At 35.8% G+C, this 17,387-nt stretch overlaps 1 protein-coding gene and 1 long non-coding RNA gene across 4 annotated transcripts; both read left to right on the top strand.

Moving 5' to 3' along the window:
- Positions 1 to 3,980: 3,980 nt before the first annotated feature.
- LOC112569640 lies at positions 3,981 to 13,012 on the top strand. Of its 3 annotated transcripts, XM_025247491.1 has the most exons (11): positions 4,000 to 4,040; positions 4,615 to 4,702; positions 5,008 to 5,089; positions 5,277 to 5,624; positions 6,333 to 6,480; positions 7,423 to 7,505; positions 8,133 to 8,196; positions 8,410 to 8,462; positions 8,868 to 8,927; positions 10,353 to 10,513; positions 11,007 to 13,012. In XM_025247491.1, exons 3-11 carry the CDS (start codon positions 5,017 to 5,019, stop codon positions 12,021 to 12,023), a joined length of 2,007 nt encoding a protein of 668 aa, XP_025103276.1. In that variant the 5' UTR covers positions 4,000 to 4,040; positions 4,615 to 4,702; positions 5,008 to 5,016; the 3' UTR covers positions 12,024 to 13,012. The 3 variants fall into 3 exon arrangements, with proteins under 3 accessions (XP_025103275.1, XP_025103273.1, XP_025103276.1); XM_025247490.1 differs by lacking the exon at positions 4,615 to 4,702 and having other exon boundaries at positions 3,981 to 4,033; XM_025247488.1 differs by lacking the exon at positions 4,615 to 4,702 and having other exon boundaries at positions 3,984 to 4,040.
- A 1,818-nt stretch (positions 13,013 to 14,830) lies between these two features.
- Positions 14,831 to 17,329, top strand: LOC112569655. The gene is made up of 3 exons (XR_003100493.1): positions 14,831 to 14,975; positions 16,509 to 16,586; positions 16,963 to 17,329. It is a non-coding gene; the product is annotated as an uncharacterized LOC112569655 (long non-coding RNA).
- The last annotated feature ends 58 nt before the right edge of the window (positions 17,330 to 17,387 follow it).

Raw genomic sequence — 17,387 nt, 5'->3', positions numbered from 1 at the left:
AACACTTGATGATCATGTTCCAGACCTTCCAAAATACATATATCACGGAACAACATATCAGCATTAACGAGGCCATATGTCCTTGGAGGGGCTGGTTGGGCTTCAAGGTATACATGATTGGCATGCATGTAAAGTGGGGGATCAAGTTGTATGCGCTCTGTGAAAGCTAGTCTGGGTATCTCTGGTGATTTGAAACCTTCTGCAGAATGCCTGGACTGAGCAACAGGTGGTATGATGTGGTTCTATGCCTCATGGAGCCTCTGAAGTCTCTCGGCGTCTGCCTGTACACAGACAAATGCTACACCAGTTTACCCCTCATTGAGGAGCCGTCATCACACAACACCAGTGTCACTGATACAGTTCAGAGCAGCACACTAGGGCTGCAGAAAGAATTTATGAAGATGAAGATTGCTAAGGGTTAGGCAGACTTCAGGCGCCTAAAAAGCACCATGGTGTTGCTGTCAGTTGACAAGAAGGAGGTGGCTGTCCTTTCAACCATCCTCAGGTATCTAATGATCACTGTAAAAATTTACTCTGCCGAGAAGAATAAACCCACAGCAATTGCAGACTACAACAAGCACATGGTTGGAGTGGATCACAGTGATCAAATGGTGTAATACAATCCATTTCACAGGAAGACCATGTAGCGGTGGAAAAAGCTAGCTTTCCATCTGCTGACACTCACCGTGGTGTAAGCACACTGCTTGTACTGAAAGGTCAGGAAGACGTAGGTAAGCTAGGTACGAGTCTAGCCTTTTTGGATGTATCTGACGGCACATACTCATTTAAATGGCTTAAAAAAAGGCTAAATATAGATATTTAAATGTGTAGAATACTTAGCACAACAACACTTGTCATAAGTAATGCATTCATCAGAAGAGAAAAGGGAATACAATTTTATTAGACAAAAAATACTTTCTAAAGCTATCTTAAAATGAATGCAGAGACAAAAAGGAAGAATGTTAGTAAATAATAGACAAATCCTTGATTTCATGGGAGTGCAGGGTGTCTAAAAGAAAAAATTCAGTCTGCGACTAAAGGGAGACAATCAGAAAGTCAATAAGTTGCTTGCACTTGGTCCATATCAAAAGGATCAAAACTACTAAATGAAATGGATTGTCATTTCAATGAAAGTATCGGATGTGATGATTTGATTTAATGTGTACATATATAATTTTACATACAGAGATTCATATTTATGTTTGTAAGTGGTGTGTGATGTCACATCTATGTGTGTGTGTGTCTATAATTATGTGATTTCTATGAACTCAGCAGGTGTTCCTGTATTTGGCTACTACAAAAGAAGCATGTCAGCATGTAAAATGAATTAATCACAAAATACACAAATAATGTTAGAGATTTCAATCTAGATTTAATTAAATGATTAGCCAGTTCTTTCTCATTGTCATTGTAAGTGCAGAGATAATCCAGTAAAGGCAGCACGTTTGTCATGCTGGCTGCAAAATTTTAAAACTAGATTAATATTTTAGTACAGATTTATCCATCGCCTTTTCTTAGCAGAATAGCCTGATTATTTCACAACACAATGGTTTGACCATGTGACAGAGGATACAAAAAAAAAACACAAAATCAGTGATGGATACATTATGTGACATACTTTATCATCCTTTTGTGTATTCTGCATTTTATGAATAAACATCAATCTCTTATTGTCATAAAACTGTTTCAAATTTCTTATATATTTAAAAATACATATCTAGAAGATTCATTGTTCAGTTTTATTCTAATAATTTCCTTGTTAAGGACGTTTTTAATCTGAACTACACACTGAGGTACACACTGTTACGACTACGACGTAATTCGTTTATTTGTTATGAGACAAGTCTCTCCGTATCAACAGCTGACATCAAGTGGTCTACCATCAGCTCTGGGTGAAAGTCACATGTAGGCATAATTCTCCAAAATTGTCCAAAGAAGCTGCGGGAAGCTGAAATGAAGCTTACTTGTCTGTCCTGTCTATCCTGTTACGGACTTGCTTTTCCTGAGCCAGATCAAATGATTTCAAGGGCCGTACATGGCCCGTGGGCCAAATTCTTTTCGAATTGAGTTATGTGAAATGTAAAATGGAAATGCTTACGTGAACATCGAACAGTCTTTCACTACGAAGATGGTGAAAAGCCATGTAAATTCTAGAGCTGTAAAACATAAACAACATTGTATGAAAAAAGCAACACACTAGCCTGACACCCCTTCCCCGGAAAAACAATTTACAATCTTAAAGTCTAACTATTTATAAAATGCAAAGCCTCTAAGACAATATCTACAACATAAAAGGGTCCATTATAAAATAATAACCAAAATGCGGTCTTTACTAAATAATTATAACTTAAAGTTCACATTTTAACATTAGTGTAACATAAGGAGTCTTGTAACAAGCTTAGTAAACTATCACTGGATACTTGGCAAGCAATTTCGAACTTTAAGGCAGAGAAGAGAACACCAGCAACATTTATCAACATTGGCCCTCCTCTCACACCTACGGTTGCCTTCTTGCTCTTTCCATTCCCCTCCCGTTTTGTATCCACTCCCCATTATTCTCCAGACCTTCATCCTTTTAAAGCAAAATCACCTTTAAGTAAAACAATCTTTAAATTTTGAATGCAACAAGAAGACAGCAATAACTGCTTTATTACCACAGCGCCAGGGTAAAGCAACATGTGGGGTATGTCGACACTGCATTTGCTACTGAGACAGGACGCTTGTCCCTAAGCTTGCAATGTTGCCCAGGGCAACGACTTAATATTCCTGGTTATCTTTGGGACAAATGTGGACAGTGATGTTGTGTACCAAATATTAAAGCATGCAGCAGTGATAATTTACAAAAAATGCAAAAATATAGCGGGATGTATTCCAGATACAGTAATAAAATTGTTTCATCTTACTGGTTCCAGCAAAGCCAGCCATAGATTTTTAGATCAGTGGTTTGAACTGATGACCTTTCCATAACCACTGTTGTGTAGTCTGAATGCATTATTTGGACGCGGTTTACTATTTACTGGTCCTTAGCAGATTGTAGTCTCGGAGGTTATTATCCACAAGAAAAACTCACTTATGCTATTGCTACTGAACCTTTTAGATTACAAATATACTACTCCCAGAAAGTCAATGGCCATTTTAAGGTATGGAATATAAACAGCCTAAAGAAAAGGAAACCACCGTGAAATGATTTGGAAACTCTGAATTGTGACTGTACACTCTACTCTGATAAATTGAATTTATTGAGTTTATAACAAGCTAATATTAAAGCGATAAACGTCTTTTTTGTTGTCGATATATATGTCTTATATATTAAAATCCTCATTTGCGTCCAAGAAGTGTTTCTCTTGTCTCTGTAACATCGGTATAGCTGGCTGGTATAGCAACACTGCAAATTAAAAATTACAAAAATCAAGCTTTAAGTTCTTGAATGGTCCACAGCTTTGAGTAAAGATGAATAGAAAAATAAGGTCCTTTTAATGTAATAACTAAATAAAATCGTTAGAAACAAAACAGCACATGCTATATTTGTAGCATTAGTATCATAGCTGCAGCTGTGTGCAAAGTAGCAGTTAATTTTTAGAGCACAGCACATCAACCGTAACTAAAGATTTCTAGTGTTTGAGTCAAGACCTTATAAAGACATAAAGTGGATACATAATATTTATTAATCTCCGATTAAAACATACAAACCTCTAAAGATTACGTGATATTCACCCGTCAAAGAACTTCAAACTTTAAAATGTATGAAATGAACGATTTTCACTCAGAATTAAAATAAACTTTCATAATAATGAAATCTTTCCCCAGGTAAGCCAAATAAGCCGAAAATTACAAAATTTTGAATCAGCCTAAATTTAGTTTTGAGAAATATAGAAATTTGTCATTAAACATGCACACCCCAACCCCCAACTCCTTCTCCACGCGCTCATAGAGAAACGAAAAAAGATAGGTGCAGCTAAATAAAGCCTGAGCCACTGGGCCTAGGCTGTTCTAGTCATACCTTACTCATCGTTATCGAAGTGAGAGAGCTGTGGTATGAGGTATGTAAGTCTTACCTGTACCTTAAATATGTTTTTGATTTAGCTTCATTTATATGTTTGCTTTGTATTTGAAAAAAATTACACATTTTAAAACACACGCGATGGTAGAGGTTTTAATTTTGTTGATTATAAGAAAAAGTAGACTTTCATTGCAAAGTAACACTGGGGAGTAAACAACATATCTTTTTCGAGTTGAGGATATCTATCACCTAGAAATAGCACACTGAAATACTTTAATTTTAATGCGTATTTACAGACTCGTATATCATTATTTAATTTCTCCACTCACACGTGAGACTTGCATGAACGAATATATGCCATCCTGACTGAGTGAAAGTTTTACAGACCGAGCTCAGAATAGATAATAGATAAAGTCGTGCTCTTTCTGATGATTTTGCTTAAGAATAAGTAGCAATAATACAGCAATGATTGTTTATTAATTTTAAAAAAAATCAGTAGAAGTAGTAGTAGTAGGATATAAATATACCAATCTCATATTTTATAATGCAATTTCAGTTCACTTCATTGGTCTATTTGTTTTGCTTCTATTGAACTAGGAATTGTTATTTTTTAGAGCATAATGATCCAATGACAATATTAGCTGCACAGTAAGGTTGACGAAACTGCCAAATTCAGCGAGTCACCTCGAAAAACCTTAAAAGGTCAAGTTTTTTGCTTTTGTTTTGTTTTTTGTTTTTGTTTTGTTTTTGTTTTGTTTTGTTTTCTTTATCAAAGACCGTTGTTTGCAAAAGTTTGGAAGTTTTATTGAAGGGATTTCTAGTTTACTGAGCACTTCAGGTTTGATTCAGTTCAAACACAAATGAAAAAAATAGTCAAGAAATAAAAAGAATAAGGAAACCCCATATATACAGATGTATGCATTTAGGAATTTAGGATTGAGGAAGCTCGATCAGACATTTGTTTCTACATTTTCCTAAACATTATGTTCTTCTGCTTGTATCTGCAGGTGTTTGCGATGGATACGTTTTCACTGTCATTTGCAGTGGTATTCACAGCATGTTTCTCACTCGGAGTGGTCTGTGGTCAAGGTATTGTTTTTTATTTTTTTATCTGCAACACCTTAAAATGTATATTGATTACAATATTATAACTATCTTCTTATTACCATTGTTATTATATTGAAAACCAAGAGAGCACAATACATCCCCCCACTTAAATTTTGATTACTATTGCTGCAAGGCGAACAATAACAAAAACATGTTTATTTTGTCTCAGGCGCAGAACTGGAAATCGTAAAGTTTGAAGAAGACAGAACCGTCAATCTCACAATTCATTTTGACCAGTTAGCCACTGAACTGCAAAATGATGATTATTATGTCATCGAGGTACGAACTAGACTGAGTGATGGCAAAGTTGAGTACGATGGGAGAGTTGTTCGATGGAATAACACCTGTACAGTCACATACCAGAAGTCAGTACGTTGTGTCACTGCAATAGGACCACTCGAGCTCTACAAGAAAATAAACAATTCACACTTAGAAATTGAGTGGTCCTGGACTTGGAAAGACAACAATTCAGGAAGATTAAAAACTAATAAATGGAAAAGGAAACTTCAGGATATGCGTAAGTAAATGAACATCAGTCTGTCCATCAATTATCTGTCTTTTCCTCTCTTCACTTTATCTATTTGTGATTATGTGATTATGTGTGTATTTTTATGCATTAATAGAAGTGATTGCTTTTTATGTGTGTAAATTGTCAAACTTTCTGGATGGGCATAGGGATAAAATAATAGGCACAAACGTGTCATGAACTTGCGCATATTTTCTTGAAGAACATTCCGAAAGAACTTATGACGATTGTGCAAAATACTTTCACTATCCATCATTACATTTTGTTCGCTTTTAAGATATGTTATCCAACTTGCGCACTATAATTTATTAGTTTACTCTTGATAGAGATGAAATTTGAAGTCATCTGACTAAAGAACTCAACTGAGAAATAACAGCGCTGTCATTCTTTAAATATGATAAAACATAAACTTTGACAGTATTAACATATTAAAAATTACTATGTAGGCGCCAGTAGGCTACTAGAATACTTAATATGTCACTCAAGTTACCAGTGTTCATAAAAGCATGCAGTCACTATAGGTCTCTTCATGAACACACTACAAACACTTGATTTTAAAAAATCACTTTATCACATAAGATATTGTAACACGAGATAAAGCCAAAAACTTATCTAATAAAAGAACATACAGTGTATGATAAAATGAGCAAGTAATGATAATGCCATCATTATGTTATCTTTAGAGTTGTTGTGTTTCAGATTATTTCAACAACGACACAACTTTGATGGAATTCGTAACAGATGAAATGCTGTTTGCTGCTTCAACTGTAAATATGGCATCCTTACTGGGATGCGTAGTGGCAGCAATCGTAACAATATCCTTACTTTCAGAGGCATTTAAAAAATGGTAACTGTATTTTTATTTATCTCTATATATATAATAAAATATAATAAAACTTTGACATATGTAGTGCAGGGATGGAGATTTTTTCCTCCGAGGTTTCCTAAGATACATACAAAATTTCAGCTGAAAACTTAGCCTGCTATATTTGGTCAAAACGCAGTTTCGCTGACTTGCCATGGTAAGACCAAATGTTTTTTTTTTTTTTTTTGTGCAAGACTTATATGGTATAAGGGCTGCACGATTCCCGCACCTGGTCTAGTGAATGTAGAAGTTGTGACAAGTTAGCTGGTTTTCGGTCCTAATTAAAAGAAAACCAAAAATCATTTTGATTCTGACCCATCAAATGGTATCAAATTTAAATTCCAGCCGGTTGCATTACTGCTACAGAGTTTTGACTTTTTTAAAAATTTATTACTGATGGACGAATGTACGTATAACTTCATTGGCCCTAAATTGTTGAGCAGGGGTGGGCAATTAATTTTCCCAAGGGCCCGCATGAGAAATTGGGATGGTTTTAGAGGGCCGGACTAATATAGTTAACTTAGTTTTACCAAATACTGTATAAAGAGTATATATACTGGCGGGCGGGCGGGCCAGCGGGCGGGCGGGCCGGTCAGAGACAGGAGGCGGGCCGGCCCTTGCCCAGGTAGTTTTTTGTAGTTTTTTTTTGTTGATGAATTATGTTTTAAGACAGAACTGCCTAACTCTGTAATATGTCAACAGCAAACATGACCACGAGAGAAACAAATAAATTCAAACAAAGCAACATTCCAACCTTTCTTACTCAAGCCAGTGTCTTTTATCTTTCAAAAATGTGCTAAATTCGTCTATAGGTTGCTGGATAGACAGTTGTAAAATGGTACAAAACTCTTCTTAACATTTGTGCTAATGACCACAACTAAATAATAAAATGCATCTCTTCTAACAATACGTTTTTTTAATCAGGAGGAAATTGGTATCTATACCTTCTGAAGGCGAGTCACAAGAAACACATAAAGAGGCTTTACCTGAGACTGAACCTAAAGAGAGTAAGTATTGTTTCTTTAACCTCAACACGAGGTTTTTAGATCAATATCAAACAAGTCATTCAATGTTACCGTGAAATACCGTGAAATATGTATGCACAACTAGCTGTATTTCACGGGGAGAAACTTTCTTAGGAGAAAGGAGACCAAAGTGCTTCGATACATTTGAAATAATGTCAAAACTCAATCCTGGAGAACTGCCTTGGGTAAAACGCAAAAAATTCACTTAATATTCTTTAGTGTGTTCTCATCAAAATGCGAAACATTGCACGTGGAACAAAGCACGTGGGTGATAGTAATGACATAACTTTAACCACACACGTGGTTTCTGAGCAGGTGAATGTTGTTCACACTTCCAAGGCCCCGTAAAGGGATAAATTATATAAAGTGACTCGTAGTGCAAAATCTGTAGTAAGACTGTTCAGAATATCTTTTTCTAATACCTACTGTAGGGTAGAGTCAGAAGCGATACGCACAGGGTACCCACATGTAGTGTAGTTCAAAGAGAATGACGGCACCTGACGCTGCAAGAAACCAACTGGAAAATGCGAAACATAATACGAACTTAGAAAAGGATGATAAGTGTTAGATCAGTTGTTAGTTTATGTTATACTATTTATTTTATTTCAGTTGATTTTGAAGAAAGCCAACAAATGCTCAGGAAAAACTGCGATGAAGAGCTGAAGGAAACAAGGTAAGTGATGTGATAAAAATAGTATTTTCAGATTGAACCAGCTGAGCTCAGGAGGAGGAGGAGGAGGAGGAGGAGGAGAGGAGGATCGTAGTTTTTGCTCACGTACCTTCTCCTCACAAGGGAGCTAATAAAATTTGCAACATAGTTTTTATCTTTATACTGTAAAAAAGTTTAATTTCTACTACTACAAATTGTCTTTCGAACTAATTGCAGCAAAGATGCAGTAACTGAAGAAGAACCTAAGCTAGAGTCCGTATCGGAAGACAGTAAGTATTACAAATAAACAAGAATTAACAAAACACTGTCTTAGATTCTCTTTAATTTAAATTTTTAATCTAGACCAATAGACCGTAAAAATTGTAGCGACTCAAAGAATTGATGTCATGATATTATTTCAGTGATATATTTGACTATAATTAATATGTTATACATTTTAAGCCATTAAATACGCTATATTTTGTAGACAGATAAGTAAAAAATATTAAATGTGTACAATAATCGTAAGGATAAAACTCGTGCTTTTCTTGCTGTGAGTGATTGTGAAGGTGATTGTCTCGATGATGTCTCATGTGTTTGTCTGTCTGCGCCTGCGTGAGCACTTGCTCTGACACAGGTGATGGCAACATGCATAAAATTTAAGTGATTACGAGAAGATGTCGTTTTAATTTCAGTAACAGAGCCACCCGAGGTGCCAGATGCATCTACGGACTGCTTATCTGAAAAATCCGAACGTAAGTACAGCTTGTTTTAGTAAACACATTTCTGGTTAGGATGGAGTTTTTTTTTAAAACTTGGCAATGGAGCTTATTATGAAATGGGTGGAAAGAATAACATGGTGTAATGAATGTAGAAAAGTTAACAAAAAATTATCCAAAAGAGATAGAATCTAATAAATAACAAGTTTCAGCTTAGTTTTCTTTAATGTGCTGTTAAGAAGATTGAAGCATGTGTGTATCTGAAGGTATATATCATGATAATTACGATGGTATGGCTATTATTTATGTATCTTTCGGTGACGGCTTAGTTTGTCGGTGGTGCTGATATAATCTTGTTACAAACACGTAGCACAGATTCATACATTGTGAAGAAATGTGTTGTTTTGAACAAAAAAAAAAAGAGAAACAAAGATCGGCCTGTTGGCTTCCATATATTAATACTGAACCAAAACATTTACTTTCTTATTTTTTTAATTAAACTTCGTACGCAGGCAGTCTGGGTATCTCCATTTGAACTGTGCAATTGTATTTCTACTCTTATACACACCTCCTCACCGGTGTGCATACAAAGGGAGAGACTTTTTCCAAGCAGTGGCTTCAGCAGAAAAGCTCTCCAGAGTCAAACTACATTTAAACAATTATACTGCAACCTACCAGCTAGATAAATATTCCACTAAGAAGGTTAAGACGTATACAGGATTTTTTACAACCTGATTTTTTTATTACTATGTTGAGCTGAACATCCACGTATTTGGACGAAACTAGTTCCATCCACTCTTCTTTGTAATAAGGGAAAACCACACGTCTTATGACATCTGATAGTGCTTTCCCCTCTTTAAAAAAAACTCTGTTGCTCAGCCTCATATATTCCACTGAAGGTATGACGGGAGTTTCTTATTCTGAAATGCAAAAACATCTAATCCGATGAGAAAAAGGATAAGCGATATAAACAGAAACTTTTTCTCATTGGTGATATTGAAACTGGTAGAGCACTCGGGTCTTTTGTTCTGCTTGAAGCGTTGATTCATCACTTGATTCATTTTTTTCGACATTTTTTAAAATTAAAATCGATAATTTAGAAGGAGAATAGAATTTACACTTTCACCAACCAGAAAATAAAACCAGTACCTTCTCTATAGAATGAGTATTAAATTATTTTGAAGAAGCAAAGAATACAATAAAAGCTCATTCCAAGTTCGCATACAAAGAATGCACACGGTGAATTTCCAACTGTATATTTGGAAATGTTCTATTGCTAATAATGCTCACGTGATAAAGTCAGCTCTCTTTCGCTCGCTTGGACTTCACACTCTGGGTGTCAGCTTGCACTCATCCACAACTGTAATCTTAACATCGGATAGTGCACATTAGGTTATGTTTGCAGATTTGTTGGAAAGATAATGCATTCACAGGCACACTTTTATATATTTCCTTTTCCAGAGCAACTCCGATTTCTGCTGGTGGGTAAGACCGGTTCTGGGAAAAGCTCAACTGGGAATACAATTCTGGGCAGCAAACGGTTTGACACTTCTATTGGATTTAGTTCTGTAACAACAGAGTGTCAAACGTATGGTGGGGATGTTGGAAAGTGGAACGTTGAGGTACATACACTACATGCACATGCACACACATATATGTGTCAACACGCAGATTATTTAACTCAATATAAAATAAATTTGACCAATCACTGGAACTTGAAATAATTTTTTTTGCTTTGATATGTATCTATAGTCAAGACTAGTCCGGAAAAATGTTTACATCAATTGTTTTTAGAATTAGAAATCATATTTTAACGATTCACCTAGATTTGATAAAACTGAACATCGTAATACATTAATGACTTAGTATATCAGCAATATAGAAAAATCTTATCAAACCTGGTCACCTGATGTAGTAAGAAGACAGAAAAGACAGGAAGAAAGTAAAAAGTTACCCAAGACTGAGTGGCATATACAAAAAAATAGAAAGGGCATATTATTTTTATAATATTTATATATATATTTAGTTGGCTTTCTAGATTTAACATTAGAACTATTTACTGCACTATTTATTTGAACAATGGTTTTAAAACATTGTATCATTGAATAATTACAGATCACAGATTCACCAGGTCTGTTCGACACAAGACTTACAGAAGACAACATTGCAATAAAGATTGTGCAGGCCGTTGCATGCTTACACCCGGGTCCCAGTGCTTTCCTCTTCGTAATAAAAATTGGCCGTTTTACCCCGGAAGAAGAAGCTACCTACAGACGACTGAAGGCGATATTTGATGAAGATGTCACTAAACACACGGTCGTTGTGTTCACTGGAGGAGACTATCTGTTGGAGGAGAAAACAACTATTGGCAAAATGATCGAAGCAGCGCCCCCTGGATTTAGAGACATTTTAAAAGCCTGTGGAGACAGATATGTCGTCTTCGACAACAATGCAGCAGACAAAAATCCTCAGGTTAATCTTCTTCTTGAGATTGTAGAGAAAATGGTAGAAGAAAACAGCAGTCCACGGTACGTCTGTCCCAAATACATGCAAATATCAAAGCAAATAGAAAATGAAATTCAGAAAAGACTTTTGGCTGTACAACAGAGAGAAGACGAGCACAAACTGTACATTAGAGAGCTGAAGAATGTAAATAAATCATTAATAGAAAAAGCCAGAAAGACTGAAACTGAATTTAAAAAACGTGAGCAGCATTTAAAAGAAAGCACGGAGAACAAAATAAAGGAGTTAGAAGAAAAACTATATCAAAATATCCTAAGTGGTGGGGACATGGAAAAAGACATGAAAAAGATAGTTAAAGAAAACGAACAGCTGGCGAAGGAACTCAAGGAAATGCAAGAAAAAGAGCAACAACAATTAGAAAAAATTGTAAGGAAGGCGAACGAAGATATTGTTAAAAGTTTTGGAGAGATGATAGATAAGAGGTTGAAGATGGATTATTTGATAAGGACAGACTTCAGAAACAGAAGTGCTCGACACGAAGAAGGATTTCTTTATGGATTAATAACTGCTGAATTTTCAAATATGATTTCCGGTATCTGGAAAAAGATTCGCAGTATTAGTGATCCTGGTTGTGATAGTGATCGTGATCATGTTAAGGAATTAAACTAGCAGATGTTAATAAAGAGGTGTCTTTGGTGTGGTTTGGTGTGAGTTGGGGTCTGTTTAAATAAACTGAACCTCAACCTCTGAACATTACTTACTTTTTTACCAAAGACTTACCAAAGTCTCTAATTTATCATGTTCCTTCCACCGTGCGTTTTTATAATGGTAATATAATGAAAAAAGTGGATCTACAGTTGATGTGCATGATGTCTTTGTATTTTTCTTTAGAGTTGACTATTTTCAGTATCAAACAGGTACATTCTACCCTGATCAAAACCCCTTTGTAAATGTTTATAAAATGGTTAAATGCTATCTAGGTATGTGTGTACTTTTTTTATCATCATCATCATCATCATCATCATCATCATCATCTTGTTTCTTTTGTAAATATATTTTTGCATGACAGAGGTAATGGTAGTACAAGCGATTACTTGTAACAATTTGCTAAGCTGACTGATTTTTTAAAGGGCACTTAAATTGTTAAGCTGAAATATTATTTTAATGGCTGTTTAAATCCTCTACCTCGATATTTACTTTATAACGTCAATACGTCGTTTATTAAATATAAACAATACATTTACTTTGTGTATTTGTTTACTTGCAATATTTGTCATGCAACTTGTTATTTCCACTATTTCTGGTATAGATGTAACATAGATATCTATAACTTCTTTCGTCTGGGCATGAGTCTTCAACTTTAGTTTCTAAAACCTATGATATTTTTATCTGATTGAATTGTGGTAAAAAAAATTTCTCTTCTGATTTACGTTAGTTATAGTAACTAATCTCGTTGTTACGTGTACAGAAAAATGTGTAAAGTTTCTTTTAAAGTCGATACTGAAATAAGTGGTATATTCCACGCTAAAATATACACATAATGCTCAAACTGTTGTACATGTTGAGAAAAACTACAACGTTTTGCGTTATTGCGGTTTGTGATAAACTACAGCTGTGATTTTGTGAATGTGTATTTTGTGAGAAAATAAGAATTCAGAAACTTGATTCAATGGTCTTCAGAGAGTTGTGAAAGTGATCTAAATTCTACTTTGAAACTCTGTGTGCATGCATGCGTGCGTGTAATGGTGCGTTTTGGAAAGTGCATTAGTTTGCCAATAGGGCTGGACACTACTTTCCAAGAAAGAAAATGTGGACACGACCAAATCTATTACAAAACACCCAAATAGTCACCTAAAGTATTTCGTCCCCTAGACGGCCAGAAGACAGCCCCCATGAAACTTCTAGCAACACCAGGCTGACATTAACCCAAGCAAATACGCAGTCAAACATATTGACTCCGGATAAAAAGTACCACAACACCAGCAGGATGTCTTTTGAACCTTAAGTGTTGTTGCATTTTATGCAAAAATTCCTATAGAAGAGGGTTTTCTTTTTTTTCAAATTGTTTTAGTCGGCACAGTTCGGCAACTAAATAGGAGACATTTCTTACAAGATTGGTAACCATTCTGTCATTAGGTTAAGGTATGCAAAAGCATAATAAACATTGTCATGTTCACTAGTTCTCTTTTCATAGGTGGGAGGATCTTATATACTATATCAGACTGATCTGGTGACCGGCAACAACAAAGCTGTTTCCTCTTCTTTTCATAGTTTTTCGAACAAAGGCATGCAACTACATTTCACTCTCTATAGGTTGAAGGCAAAGATGCATTTTTCGCATAGTATATACATTGGACGAGCAGCAAACACCAGCAGTGAGCTACAGTACCTAAGGGAAGAACATATGGAGCAGAGACCAGCACTAACAAAAGGAAAGTCCTGTATATCCAAATTATCATTGCCAAAGAGACAACAAGCATTTAATATCAAGTGCCTGAGGAAATTTACTAATCTTCTTGAAATACAAGACTTACGAGCATGAAGAAAAGTCACCGTAAATGTCGACAGCCAAAAATGCTTCTGTATTTCTGTATTAAAAGCAACGTCGTCAATATCTATACTCTACGCCATTGGAGGGAAACATTTGGTGTAGCTCTGCCAACGGAGCGAAACTACGGGTTGATAAAATATACAATGCTTTAATAGGTTAAATTTAAGTTTATAATTTTGTATTACCCGCGAGGGATCTTATCAGGGCTTCTGCTAAGGCTAAAGTCTTTGGGGTCCCAGGGACCCCTTCTTCAGATTTTTAAGGGGTCCCTTTCTTCGCCCAAATTTGAATGGGACCCCATTGACGAAAATTGAAGGGGTCCTCCGAATTTTTAATGCGTACTGTACGCAATTTTTTGCATAAGCAGAAGCCTTTCTTATACTATCTAAATGGCCCTAAGGGGTAGAAAGGTTCCTACTCCTTCACTATGATTGTTTTGGTTAAAATTTTACATATTTTTTGGTTATGGCAAGAAAAGTTGACAATACAAACCGACCTCCGTGGCTAATGTACGACGCACAGTTAAAGTATAAAATGTGGATTTCTAAAGCAAGAGTCTACATAACCGTCAATCGCTTCCAGATTCTTGCTAGACACGTGAAGACACGTTAGCATTGATGAAGCAGTAGCTCCTGGTGTGTTGTTAGACTGCTAAGTGTGAAGGATAAATAATTTGTGTATTGTTTTTGTTTTCAATTCCATAAGCAATAGTTATCCGGGGTAAGGAACCGTAAGTAACTGTGCTCAACTCGGGTGCCAGAATTTTCGGTACTTTACTACCGAAAGTCTTTGTGCAAGATTTGGAGCGTCCTGTGTCATGCACACGATTTGGTTGGCTTGAGATTGATAGCTGACATGATCCAGCCATTACTTGTATCTCCGCAGAACAGAGATGTGGTCACTAAATCCTGATAACTATTTTCTTTGTCTTTTGGGTCTTCTATTTCATTTAGTCATTCAGGGAATTTCCGTTCCAACGAATTTTCATATTTAGGATCAGTTTACAACGGAACCTATTCTACTTGGTGAAGAAGACGGGTATAAAGCTACGATATGTGTTCACAGTTATGGTAAGCATTCTGTCGTGTTTAATGTTATGGTTGTTGGTTAATAATCAGAAAAACCAAGTTATCATTATTTGGTTACTTAGGTTCATAAACAGCCTCTTGAACTGACTAAACACAGTCAGCTTGAATAATTACATTAGCGCTTCGTGTTTGTTGTTTTCTAGTTATGTTAGTCATGCGGGAAATTCCAGTGGATAACGACGTATACAACAGGGTTAATGCTTATGTTTGGATCCTGGCGAAATCAAACTCTGAAATGAACGAGCGCCAAGAGGCGATGAAATAATTTGGCATGATTTTAAATAAAAGATTTAAAATAGTGAGGTCAATGGACCATTTTTGTGATAATGAAAACAAAATGTTGATGATGGGTATTTATAAAGCACACCACCACCAAAAGACATATCCAACCTTTTACCGTGTTCATTTAATGAATCTATTTGAAACGCATACATGAAATATAAAACAAAGAACCCACATCTGCTTGTGTCTTACACGCATACTACTAGCTTATAATAGTCATACTAGTTTACAAGACTTATTTTAGGCCATTTGAACTCCACCATCTTAGCCTACTTTGTTTTATAAAAATGCATAGGACATTAGTGCGATCTAGTCATAATGTATCTTTCACTAAAGGCTTAGGCTACAATGACTGGACATGTTACTCTATGAATGCCGACTAGGCATATTTATGAGCTTGCGTGTGAATAGACATATATATGTAATATGTGTGTGTGAGAGAGAGACAGAGGAACACTCAAGAAGACTAATAAATATTAGTGCTACCTTTCTACAGTTAAACATAGACAGTATATTAATACAAATAACCCAATGGTCGTCTAACAAACTTCACATGTTGTTGGGGAGAGAGGTATTAGAGGCATTAAATTATGGGAAGGCCGTGTCCCTCTCTCTCGCTGCCTCACCTTCCCCAGTGATTTATGGAGTTGGGTACCCATTTCTATAACTGTCTTGAATGGTGGGAGTTTGATGCACTCTAAACGGGTATCAAATCAGCGAACCTCGGGTTTTTTTACACCAGAACACAAACCAATCGGCTATCTGCTTTACCATCATACAAATAACAGGGATTTAGTCCAGTACTGATTATTCTGTAAAAACCAGGGACTAGTTACCACGACAGTGAATATCAAGTGTCATGGGCTCGTATCTCAGCTCCAGCAGTTTGCTCACATCATACCTGCGAAAATATAATTATTTAAACATGTTGTAGATTGTTAAAATATGCCCCAGTAAGGATATGCAGTGGTTATAATTTCATAGCACTAACATGCATGCACATGTATTGCAATCTGGACCTCTACGTTTTCCAAAGAGAGATATATTGGATTAATACCATAGTCACATAAGTATATGCATCTTGGATAATACAGAGAGCTCTGAGATGCCCCGAAGCTAAATATAAAAAGACTATGAGTGGATTTACTTAGAAAGACTTTACGGAATAACGATGGAATATTAAATGTGTGTGTGTGCGTGTTATCATTATGTTGCTTTATCCTACTTTTTCAGTGCCAAAAATGGAAACATTAAAATGGACACTATTACTATTTATGACATACATAGCTGTGCTCGCAGATCATGATGAAGGTATAAAAAGTTCATGTTTACTATTTATAATGTTAAATTTTTGCTCCGCCCCTCCCACACGAGAAAAACCCATATAAATTTTAAAGGTACCTTTGTTAACGAAAAAACTCATTTGCAGACAAACCCTCAAAAGAAAGGGTGTATGATTTATCAAACTACATAAAACATGTTTTCATTTCCCAATTTTAGATTTTTTCCAAATAGTACTGAGTGTGAATTACCGTTTAAATGTCTCTATTACCTTCTGTAAAATATTTTCAAGTAAAATTCTCAGTAACAAACAGCAATGTTAAAACACACACACGTAAATTACTGAAATGCCCAAGTTTTTTGCGTTTTATTATGATTACTGTGCATGTTCCATGATTCATCACAGGAGCTGAACTGGAATTGCACTCACTAAAGAAGACACAATTTTGATATCTGAAGACGACTACGTGAATGTTACGTTCTGGTTGAGTCCTGCCAAGTCTGAGCGTTGTCATGACGACTTCTATATTATTGAAGTACAAACAAGGTGTAGTGATGGCAGAGTAGAATATGAAGGAAGAGTACTCAGGTGGAATGAAACGTGTAAAGTCTCATATCAGCAGTCAGTTCGCTGCATCAGTGAAACTGGTCCAGCAGAACTTTACAGAAAAGTAAAGTGTTCAAAGATGGATATTGAATGGGTGTGGACTTGGAAAGACTGTGAGTCCGGAAAGTTAAAATCCAAGGAAAAAAATATGAAACTTTTTAAAGAATCTTGTAAGTATGCTTTGTCAGAATGGCTTTTTCTGCTTTATAAATCCCTCTCTCTCT

The sequence above is a fragment of the Pomacea canaliculata genome, linkage group LG7 (genome assembly GCF_003073045.1).
Source record: "Pomacea canaliculata isolate SZHN2017 linkage group LG7, ASM307304v1, whole genome shotgun sequence".
Classification (NCBI taxonomy): Eukaryota; Metazoa; Mollusca; class Gastropoda; order Architaenioglossa; family Ampullariidae; genus Pomacea; species Pomacea canaliculata.
This window is presented reverse-complemented; position numbering and strand designations above follow the sequence as displayed.